Here is a 12,646-nt window from a genome sequence, read left to right as displayed (position 1 = left end):
TTCTTGGCCCTTGTGGATTCCCCTAGTGAGGATAAGACGCCAGGCTGAATAGCAATTCATTCCCTTTAATATAAATCCTGGTAAAATACTTCACTGCACATAACGGTGAACCACTGTAGGTTGAGTATTGTTCAGCGGTGTATGTAGTATATACAACTTATATAGATATGGTCAAACCTCAAGTTTCAAAGCTGCTCCAAATGTCCCCTCTGTGACATCCCTGGCCTAGCAGTCCAAAAACTACATACCTGGCGCTAACTTACTCCATTCTTTGACTCAATACACAAACATATACAACTCCTTGCAACTGTGTGAGTTTTTTATGCGTATACGCGAATGTGTGTGTTTATTTGGCTTGTGCGCAGTAAAAGTTAAGAATTTCCTTTTAACATAAATTAATGTCACTATAGCTTCGTAAAAAATCGAATTGCCGCCACGGCCAACTAACATTTCTAACATCTCCATCAACTTACTGGCAGCGCACTTGCAACGGCAACGCCGAAAGCAAGCGAGGCCGTGGTACTGACTTAGACTTAAACGAGGCGAAAAGTCCGACATAAGCGCTGCCTCAATGAAACTGCCGCAACACGGATCAGCGGCCAGGCCAAGCCGCAGAGCCAAGCAACGGACCGACGAATAGACCGGCCGACGGTCGACAACCATGTACTAAGCCATGACCCGTGGCCAAGCATTACTGTTCTACTTTTCAAAATAGACAGTTCGGAGTTGGGCTCCCAAGCCGTCAAATTGACGGTAGACAGAGGGGTGTGCAGACGGACGCAGTGTAATATGTAGCAGAAGATTTGCAAGATTCGGCCAACTGGTGGGTCTATCGGCATAGACCTGCATTGAGCAAACCTGTTCCGTCTTAGCTGCCGCAAAAAACGCTGATATTGTAGATAATAAATACCAACTCAGAGCTATGCCACAACAGCTGCTCCCCGCCATAAGCAACTCAGGCCGTCGCTTGCTCTTTCGCCGGTAATCAAATGATCTCCTTGCACACATTTCACCGATAGGCGCGCTGCACAAGCTGACTTTTACTGCCGCCTTGGCCGCAACTTTGAATTGTTGTCGACGTCTTCGTGCAGCAGCAGCCGCAACGAAGATGCAAAGCCCGCTATGAACCGTATATCTTGGCGAACGTCTTTGTCGGACGCACGGCTGTATGAATGGCTGGCAGTTGGGCCATTAGTGTGCGCGCAACAACAGTTTTAACGCTGTCAGCTCATCCGTCAATGGCATGTCAAGTGGTTGACATTTTGTGGCCACTGTGTGTGCGGCAGCAGCATGTTCCAGTGCTTCCAATGCAATCTCAGTTTGTGTGCATGTGTGCGTGTGCGCTGTGGCACAGATCAGGAGCTTAGCTGTTATTTAAATTAAATATGCAAATCGCGTGGTGCTGTTAATCCTGTAGACCAGGTACTCATACTAGCAGCGGCTCGGATACACAACCAAGACTTCCTTTGCCACTACAGCCACTGCGCATGCGCACAAACCACCTTACACTAGTGCTACAGCGCAGCTGAACTAGTTTGATTTCGTATGCCATATGTCGGCAGCTGGGCCACTTGCCGCATGTTGTGCATACGAGTACACGTGATTGAAAGTCGGTTGATGTGCCAATAAACGGCATTTTCCGCATTGCTTATAACGCTTTGACTCACTTAATGTGGCTGCGAGAAGAATTGCGTAGCACAGCATATTAACACATAAGCGAAGATAGACACATCGTTAACATTGTTGCAAGTTCACATACGGACGCTCTGTTTTTAGGTGCAAGTGAGTGTGAGTTTGCTATCTCGTGCGGCTGCCTGTTATTTTCAATTACTCAGATGAGCTGCACGTAATTGAAAATATTCAGAACAGTGCAGTGAGTCTATGAATATTATGGTCGTAAATCAAAATTGTATATTAAGCGAATGACGCGCTGTGCATTTGACATGACTTCTTGGAATGTGCCGGTTATGAAAATATGAAAATTGATTAGCCTCAATATAAGATAAGAATAAAGTGTTGAGTACGTTGGTTTGGGTTAGCAAATCTATACTAGGTGACATACTACTGTATATCTAATATTCTTCGAAAAATAAGAATATTAAGACAATGATCGAAAAAGTCTACTGAATTACTTTTCCTTTTTAAAAACTCACAAAATTTTCAACATTTTAAAAAATGTTAACAAATTTGTCCATATTACAATTATTCAATTATTTTAACATAAAGGTTGGGTTTGGATAGGTTAGTAGTCAAAGCTCTATATACATATGTAGGAAGATTTCACTTGGACAGTTTTGAGCACTGTCCTTTGTGATACCCATAAACTCCTAATGGATCAAAAACACCCTTAGCGCTTGGAATCTCTGTTACAAACTTCTTCAGTCGGCTAATGTCTATTCTTGCCAATTCGCTAGGTTCGCCGAAGATGAGCCCTCCAAGGGCAACCACTTCTTGAAAAACATATTAAGCTTTCTTAAACATTTTTAGGATTTTTGTCATCTTGTAGTTTTAATCTAATTGAATAAAAAAAGTAAAAAAGTGGGAACCCTTCGAAAAATTATTTTCAAATTTTATTATATTATTATTTTTTTTATTATAACATTATTTTATAACTATTGGTAGACCTCTTCAGTTTGACACCAATATTGTATCGTTTTTATAATGTTATAAATTTGTGTTATCTAAATATTTCAAACAGCTGGCAACTCCTAACATTATTAGAAATGGAAATTTTACATCGAAAATATATTATAATGATTCAATGTAACACAATTTCGTTGCATTCGATTGATTTTAGTGTCATGTCTGAAGAAGCCATTTCATATCAGTTCCGTGCCATGTAAAACATGTTTCCAATCAATTATGCCGTTATCAGCTATGACGTTTAACTCCTATAATTGAAGAGTTATAGTCGCGAGATTTTGTAACACCCATTTCATTCTCGAGAATCGAAAGAGACTGAAGACGTTAAAAAAAATATTATAATCCTATAAATATATGAAATTATAAGCCTTGTTTAAATTGAGCATGGCTCATAGAGATTTTTTGCATACCACATTCAAGCTGACCTCTTTCTATTAGCCTTTTATTCGATTCCCGAATTTCGTAACGCCTGCTATAAAATTATTCGTGAATGCCAAATATTTAATCACTCAAAAATAGGTCTTCTAATGAGAATACTTCTCTCACAAAACCTCACAAGAAAAATTTAAATTGTAAAGAGTTGTAATTAAAAGCGAAATCCGGTCTGTAATTAACGAAAATGTAGACTTTCTTGCATTAATTGTAGTACTTCTAATAATTGCTGGTTACAAACGAATTTATTTTCACTACACAATGCTCAAAATGAGCTAAGCAACCACAAATACAAAGTTGTGGAGACCACCATCACAGCTGATTGCCGACAATTGCGGCATTTTCCCACACTCACACAGTGTTTTTTTTTTTTTGCCGCCAGCGTTACGAAGCAACGTCGGCAGGTGGGAAGCAGTTTGCGCCTCATATCCGACAGCTGTTTATGTTAATATCTTCCCGGTTTGCCGACATAAATACTACTGTGTTTCTATACTTATTTGTCTGTATGTCTATTAATTTCAACTCACATTACAACTATTTTGTTATTGTCTCTTACAACTATACGAGTACTCGTCTAGAATATGACCACGATGTGTGCGTTTTTAAATACCGCTACTACTGTTATTGTTGTTGTTGCCATTAGTGTTGTCGCTGGCTGTTTTGCTACCCATTAATCATTACTCTGCCGGGGAGTGGCGACCTAAATCTGAAAGTCAAAACATTTTCAACTTCATTGGCCACAGTCGCACACACAAAGCGACCGTACGACGAGTGCTCCAACGAGTGACCGTTCAAGCGTCACACGAGCTGCCAGTTGTCCGCCCGTTCGCGCGTTTAATTTGTCCAGGTTTTTCCGCTTGATTGAATAGTCCGGCAAACGGAGTGAATATTTGGTATTTGATTCAATTTGATTTTCATAAAAGAGAGAAAAGCTCTTTGCGACGCCAGCGCAACTAGACAAGGGAGTCGCCGACTGCGCGCAAAGCAGGGAAAGCATGATTTACGCGATCTGACACAGAATCAGTGAATGCGGAATAAATCATATGCGGACCGCCGGCGCTTTTGTCGGTGCCTAATTGAAAAGGCAATACTTTCTCGACCGGTGACTAAGAGCCACTTAAGAATTTTTTACATTTGCTGAAATTTCTCTACGCAAACCATGAAAAAAGAGTAACAAAAGGGTCACAATAGCGCCGCACACAACTGCGCTAATTTGCAAATCAAGTCAGCTTACTGCGCGCATCTGAGAATTTAAACAAAAATAAATAAAGAAATCTCTCTTATTTTTGCATAAATTAAAATTAATTTCCTTCCTTTTCATTTTCTCTTTTGCATTTTACAGGCGAGATCACCACCCGCGAACCGCTCGATCGCGAACAGCGCGCCGTCTACGATCTGGTGGCGGAGGCACGCGATCAAGGCACCCCCTACCGCAGTGCGCGCGTTCCCGTCAAAGTGCACATCACCGATGTCAACGACAATGCGCCGGACATTGTTGATCCGCAAGAGGATGTGGTCAGCGTACGCGAAGAACAACCGCCCGGCACTGAGGTGGTGCGCATTCGTGCCGTCGATCGTGATAACGGCCAGAATGCATCGATCACCTACTCGATATTGAAAGGTCGTGATTCGGACGGTTACGGCCTGTTCAACATTGATGCAGTAACGGGTGTAATTCGCACACGAGTCGTGCTGGATCATGAGGATCGAAGTATTTATCGTTTGGCAGTAGCCGCAACGGACGGTGGCAATCCACCCAAGCAGTCGATACGTTTGTTGCGCGTTGAGGTGTTAGATTTGAATGACAATCGACCGACGTTCACCAGTTCCAGCTTGGCGTTTCGGGTAAGTGTAGAAGACACCATAAAAAAAAAGAAAACAAAAGTATATATACAAAAGATTTGCGATTTTAAGGCAGTGTTGCACAAACTTTTGGCATTGAACATTGCAATAGACCATCGCTAAAATTAAGATATTTAACTTTATTGAAGGCTCACGGTATTTATGACATAAATCGAAGTAGTCATAACCAAACGATAAGTAGGGATATCGATGGTCATTTGAACCCGTTTTGCAAATAGTCTAACCTCCAGATGGTATGAACTCATGCAACGCTGCTACTAGATTCGATCCAAATATTGTATCTGAGGAATAGACCAGTCATCTCTTCCTTTATAATAAGTGAAAGGCTCTGGACTGGAGCTTGGATTTCATGAGGTCATCCACAGGATGATGATGGATCGCCAATGAAATCCGGTTTGCAAAGAAAGTTTCAAGACTTTTACTAGATTCGGTCCAAATATTTTTTCTCACGAATGGATCTCCATTAATGACCTTCAAACCACAAGTCAACTCTAGCAGTACTTCTTGTATAAGAAGTAAATGTTTCCGAAGCTTATAGCGGGGATTCCATGAGCTTAAACATTCTAGAGCTCCTCAACATTCCACAGTACGCATAATTGAGACTGCTTCATTTTTATGCAGTTGTGGACTGTTTCCTTAGAAGCATTCCGCTGACCAATCCGCAGTTCCCTATTAAGCTGCTACCAGAGAACTGCAACCATTCAACGCTCCCGGGTCTATGACATCCGGATCTACGTTACCGCCACGACGGGCATCCTAGAACTAACTGCTTACAAGCTATACTGGGTCACTAGTTATCTTCCACTAATCATTAATCCATTGCATTATCAAAAGCAGGTCCAAGCCTCAGTCAAGAAGATTATAGAATGACCAGTATCCCTTAACCTTGTGATATAAGTAAGACTACGAAAGTTTCAACGTTCCCACGTCCCATCAGCTCGGTTTTATTTTGAAAAAAAAATCGAAAGAGTGCAGTGAAGTTAATGCGGTGTTTGAATGACCCCATATCCTTCGACCCCGAGACATACGCACAAAGCAACCCAACCTTAAATCAAAGACAAGCTTAGCAACATAAATCAATAAGAAGTATAATTCTCATTGACTTCAAACGGCATTTGTTCGCCCAATGCCCAAACACAGCGCCATTAATGTTACTTTAAATGGTTTTCGCTCAATTTGTGTTGATGCCACATTATGGTCCACGTATGGCGCACATACGAGCCTACACCGTGGAATGTGAGTATATCAGTGATCATTAAGGCAACCAGCATAGATTGCAAACACCTGGCCTCATTTGCTTACTACAATTCATAGCGAATATCGGCGGTAGCTGCCGCCACAGCCGCCATTGTGCAGCCGCTAATGCAAGTTCTTGGAATGGAAAATCCGCAGCGTTATTTCACGCTTGTAACTTCTAGTCCTACTTTCATGCCAACAACAACGGCAGCAACACATGCCAGCGACTGCCCTTCATGCATTGTACGGCAAAGACGTGTACCTACGAGTTAGACAGACAGCCGGCAAAGTTAAATTTTTAGGCATCTTCAGGCATCTTTTGCAGTTCGTTTAGGAAAATTCGTGATGTGGAAGTTTATTTCGCCTTCCTTTTTTCGGCATTTTTTCTATGCCAGCAATGTGTTGCTGCTGTTGCTGTTGCTTTTCCGCCTTTGTTATTACGCTTGTAAAACTGACAATGAGCGGCATTTGTATAAGACCAGCCGCTGCCTGCCTGCCAACACCCGCGTCGTCAACACCACCTCGGCGGTGCTGTCCGGCTACCACATTTAGTGGGAATGTGTTTGAAGTTCACTGTGTGTGTGTGGAAGTGTCGCTGCTCTTTAACGGCTCCTTTTAGTTCCAAGTTGTTTGCTATTTCACCATTTCGGCGGTTGGCTATATGTGACGATGATTTGTAGCGTCACGTGACAAAAGTTGCAAACACGATTTGCCTACTAAACGAAGAAAAAATCAAAGTCACCACCGTACACATATATAAATAGATATAGAAAAGTACAAAAGTATATAATTTTTTCTCGAATTGAATTTGAAAACAAATGGCATGCAGTAGCAATGAGGCATTGCAGCAGCGCTGAGGCTTTGAAATATCTGTGATGGCGTATCGCACTGTTTGTTGGCTGTGTTCTGTGTTCTCAAAAGAACACTTGCAGATTTTGTATGCAATTTATTTCATTTCATCTCACTGACACTCTGTACACTTCTTGTTTTATTTTAGTGTATTTACTTGGCTGTAAGTGTTTGTATTGTGTGTCATACTGTATACTCTGTTGATTTGTTAAAGCGTGGGAGCAAATGTCGAGATTTATTTATTTCAAAACATCCGCAACCACAGGCATGAACCTCAATCCATATAAGTTCTTTAAAGTTGTTTAATAAATGTTTGCCATAAGCTGTGTTGGTATTAATGAGTTATAGTGGGGCGGCGTTAATGAGAACACTTCATATTTCAATAATTCTTTCGAATATGCGGAGGATCATTTTTGTCTTTTAAAGTAGTTTAGAAATAATTTTTCTGCAATCAAAGTTAATGAACATGTCTCAGACGTTCTCATTCTGCGTTCTGGACACATAATCGGTGAAGAAACCAATAATTTAAGCCATAGCCCTCGGTAAGTTTTACCAAATCTGAGTTCACACATGGCAATTTTTATTGTTGTAGCTAGAACTTTGTAGAAAAAAATATGTCTGTGGATTAAAAACGCAAAACGTGGAAAGTTTGAAGACGACAGTTTATTGGACTATGAGATCATATATGAGTTCCATGTGAAGAGTTTCCCTGTGTAAACCCAGTTTAAAACAGACAAAAATGGTAAACCTGGTTTTATCTAAGAATTAGTACCAACTTACTTATTCAGATGTATTTTAACCACAAATTTAGACCATCCAAGTGTTTGAAAGTCTGGTCTAAATGAGATAGAGCAATAAATGTATTTATTAATTTTGTTGACAATAACCTCTTTTGGGATCTCCAGTAGACAACACTTTTAGGAAATAAATAATATTTTTTTGACAGACAGAGAGGAGTCTTACACCATTTACAATATAAATCAATCTTAAAAAATAGTGGAGTTGTCTGTCAGTCTGGTAACTTGATAATTTTTTAAAGGAAATCTTTCAGAATTAATTTTTTTTACAAAACTGACATTTTCCGTTTCCTTATTCCCTTCTAATTTCCATAAACGACAAATATCGTATTATGCGACCCATTTTTAGCGCATGTTCTCCAATTGGCCAATGCCCCGTTATGGTAGCTGTAAGTCTATATACATATGCTTTTTCTGTATCTATTTAATAGATTCTGGCACATTTTGATCAAGTCTGTTTCGATTTCCTTCTTTCCTGAGCAATCTGTTCATACTGTGTGTCGAGAACTTGGTTGATAGTGCCTGACGGGCATAGTCTTTGCTTCGCTTCGGATTCGTCCTGAGAAACTCCTATCTTTACTATCCTATTTGCCTTTTCGTTTCGTGGAGTTTCTCTGGCAGTGAGCTCAAAGCCTTGCTGCAGTTGTTGACCGCTTGGACGATGCTAGATAAGTTTGGTAGACGGAAAAAGAGAGAGATCTCTAGATCATTGGAGTAGACCCCGTTCCTACACCGCAATCTATTTTAGATCCGTCGGTATATATTGAGATGGTATTCTGCTTTTCAACTGCCATCAGAATAGTAGTAGACGATTAATTTATGGAAGCATTAATTTCATAAATGACATTTGAAAATTTGGCATCCAACCTATAATCTCAAAATACTGATAACATTATAAAATCTGTCAGAAATTCGGACTTATAATCTTCTAATATCACAAGCAGGTTTGCTGGATTTAATAATTCTTTGAGAAATATGAAGATTTCAATCTTTGCGCTGTTTCAATAAAAGTAGTCCAAAAGCGCATACAGAACAACTGGAATCAAATAAAGCTCTTGGTATATTACTCTGAGATGATAAAGGCAGCGATAAAGGAAACGAAGAGAGAGAAGAGAGTACAGAAGGTGATTGGTAATAGGAAAGCCTTTAAGGTTATTTATGGAGTAAGATCTCAACAACTATGGTTTGATTTATAAGATTTTCTATATTTAAGAACCATCTTGTTTAAAAAATTTGTTCGTGGGGCGCGTGGGTATCTGATGAAAGCAGAGATGTTAAATCTCCATATAAGCCTGCGGGATCAAATATATGGAGAACAACATTTATCAAATAAGTTATTATACTTGAAACCTCACTTAAAGCAGCTTCACTGTTCCCAGTGTGCAAAGACTGAAAATAACTTAAGTGTATATGCCGCAGACCGAGTGTCACTAAGTCATGATTATTACATTCTTGTTATTGTCACTTTGACATTTTTTATGTTTCGCATATCTGCTTGTTTCGTTTGTAATATATTTATTTCATTGCAATTTTTATTTCACAAACTTTTTTTCGCAACAATCTTTTTGTTGCTTGCAACTGCATGCGCCGCGCAATTTTTTGCGGTTAAAACGATTTACACCGTGCCAATGCATATGCAAACGTCTGTATGTCAATGGCATCAGCCATGTGTTTGTGTGTGTGTTGTTGCATGTGTTGCGCTTGTCAGATGAGTACAAAGCGTCGCTGTCATTTGGTACAATTTAAAACAGCAATCAATTGCGGTCGTCGCCACAGTGCGAATGACAACGAAAACCGCTTTGCTACTAAACATTTTCATCACGTTCGATTCGCGCGTGTTTTGCATACCTTACAGTCAACGCTGACACACACACACATACAAAGAATGTTTCGTGGCTGCATTTACAGTATTGTAAGCGGCAAGTATACGCACTCAGAGAACACGTACATTTTTTGCATTAAGCTCTTCTTCTGCGGATGTGTGTGTGTGTTTGTTGCACTCACTACTTCACTTATACTTATTTGTTGTTGTACGTTACGTTTCCGACACCCCGAAACATACGCTTTGACATGCATTTAATTGGGTTTGAAAAGGCATTTCTTCCTCACCCCCCAGCCGCCTCCCTGTCATCTTCATGCGCTTGAAAGCCACGTCCATGAACAACAATAACAACAAAATCCTGAGTTTAATGCTCCGTCTTTTGCATTTGCACGCGTTCTACGTTTGCTTTTAATTCCACATTCGCGCAGTCGCAATTAAAATTGACGCATTTCGGCGTTTCAGTGTCCATCTGCGCGCATCCCTCTCTCTCTGTGTCTCTAGTAGTCCACCTTTGTTTGTGCCCGCATCCGCGGCGGCTTTCTTTGTTGACTAGTACTGAGTTCGCGCGCTTTGGAAGCATTGGAAGTGTTTGACGCCTTCTCGTTTCGTTGTTCTTACACGATTTTTGGATTTGCGTTGGTCGCATACCCCTCTGGCACCATTTCGTAATGACAAAATATTCTTCTGTGTTCCTGCCCTTCTCAAATCTCTGAATCTCAAATATTTTGGCGGTGCGATATGAACGAGTATGTAGACGAAACGATTGAGAGTTATCGGCGAACCAAAATTTATGAAACCAATACGTTTCATAGTCCAGTTTCACTGAAAAACTCATTCCCTTATAGGGGTAGCCGTTCATCCAAAAATCGCCATCTGTAGTGTGAGTCAGTGTTTCGAGAATAAAAGTATAGTGTGATCCATTTCGATTTTTTAAAGAAAAAGACACAGGAATTTCAAGTTTAATGGGGAATGCTTATTATCATTCGAAAGAACATTTTTTGTCATTAATTTTTTAAAGATTATCTCTTTCAAATGTTGGCCGCGACTACGCCACATATGGTCCAACCATTGAGTCCAATTTTCGTTGACTCGTTCGACCATTTCCATTGATAACTGGCGAATGGCACGCGAGATATTTTGCTCCAAGGCCTTTTACTTATCCCCACAAAGGTGTGATATCACACGATCTTGGAGTCAATCGGCCGGCCCACCAAAGTGTTCTCACAATAAATCCATTGAATGATGCGAAGGGGCTCCGTCTTGTTGAAATCAAATGTCGCCGAGATCAAGCATCAAATAGTCGGTTATCATGGCGCCATAACAGTCGGCATTGACGGTTACGTTCTCACCGCCATCATTTTTGAAGATATATTGACTGATAAATTCCACCGGTTCACAAACCGTTTTCAGGATGAAATGGCAGCTGTTGAATCTTTTCAAGTGAGACAAACATCCTTGCCGCCATATAAAGAACCCAAGGAACTGTTCTTCAAGCAGTTTCGGCTGCAAAGTTTTGATCCCAACGGATCCCTCATTCGGTTAAAGCGATTCCCAAGTACTGTAAGCAGGGATTCGTACCATACCAACATTCCGAAGACATTATACATTTTTCGGACTTGTAAATAATCAACATTTTCTTACAGTCATTCTCCGTAAAGTGTATTCAGAAGTCAAACTAACATCAATCGCAGAAGAAGAGCTCTAGTTGCTTATGTCACAAGGGTTCACACGTACTAGACTAGACCACTATATGTCCTGCTTGATATAACCCATCCCTTTTCGTCCTTCTGAAATCAACGAATCCAATAGCCTCTTCCCTCGGACTTTTCGATTTCGTCGATAGAGTTTTCTATAATCCTGTAATCACAATTGAGAAGCAATATTACCTGTGATGACAAGATTGACGAAAATCTTAGTAGAAATCGTCGCACCAACTCACAAAATTATCATGCCCAGTCAAGTTGCAGCGGAATATCAAGGGAGACCAAGCTTCAATGAATGGTAGTAACTTAAGTGGCCCAACCGGGGTCAAATCAAAGCAAAGCTTTAAATGAAGAACACATTCTTATAAGAGCACACATTTATGGACATATTTAATACAAAATCGATTAGTTCCACACCTTGCTACCATATAAGCTACCGACGCGAGAATTGAACTGGAAAATTTAATATATTTTATGACACTGCAGTGAGCAAAGTGCTGTGATTTGCGACATGCTTTGATGGATGTGAAGCGAAATTACTAGGATTATACACTTGAAATAAACACAATTTGCATGCACCGGAGCAACGGTAATTTGCGACTTCATTTCCTCTTTGGCATTTGCTTTAAACAAAAAAATGAATACCGTAACAGGAATCAATGACCGCTAACATAATTGCTCTATATTGGTTACTAGTGATGCAATTGCTTTTAATATACTGAAAACAACAACAATAGCAAAAACATTTCATAAAAATTAATGCAACAAGTCGATGATATATGTATGTATATAGTATATGTATGTTATATCTCCGATGAGTCTTATGTAGTTATATGTATGTGTGTTCATTGGTGTTTGTGTCGCAGTTAGCGGCTTAGCAACAACTGCTGTGGCAACAACAACAACACCGATTGTGCGATTACAACTTTCATGTTCGCAACGCTGGAAAAAGGTGATGAGTGTATTGCTGATTACGGCAGCGGAGAATGCAAACGAAGCTGAAGCTAAGAAATTACAAAAACAACAAAGCAGCAAAGGAAAATTAAACAAAGTGAATGCATAAAATTTTAATGCCGCCACAGAAATTATGACTTAAATGTGCAACAGCAGCGACGGCAGCGGCAAGAAACAATGTCAACAAAACTGCAACAACAGCAACAATAACAGTTACAACAATAACAGTAACAACAACACGAACAATGCAAAAGTGCCGTTCGGGCAAGCGCATAAGGCACAGAGCCCCAGCAGCAGTGCGGCTATGTGGCGAGGCCACAAACGGCTGCGGTTTCGATGCATAAATC

The 12,646-nt window shown here is 40.3% G+C and overlaps 1 protein-coding gene across 1 annotated transcript in view; it reads left to right on the top strand.

Annotated features, from left to right (window-relative positions):
• LOC105214813 (protein dachsous) overlaps nt 1-12,646 on the top strand; it is a 226,728-nt gene that overhangs the window by 198,043 nt on the left and 16,039 nt on the right. The window contains exon 8 of the mRNA XM_011188472.3: nt 4,418-4,920. Within this exon, the coding sequence (XP_011186774.2) occupies nt 4,418-4,920 (503 nt within the window). The remainder of the gene's footprint in view (nt 1-4,417; nt 4,921-12,646) is intronic.

Source organism: Zeugodacus cucurbitae, chromosome 3 (assembly GCF_028554725.1).
Source record: "Zeugodacus cucurbitae isolate PBARC_wt_2022May chromosome 3, idZeuCucr1.2, whole genome shotgun sequence".
Taxonomy (NCBI): Eukaryota; Metazoa; Arthropoda; class Insecta; order Diptera; family Tephritidae; genus Zeugodacus; species Zeugodacus cucurbitae.
The sequence above is the reverse complement of the archived record's forward strand: the minus strand, read 5'-3'. Positions and strand labels throughout refer to the sequence as shown.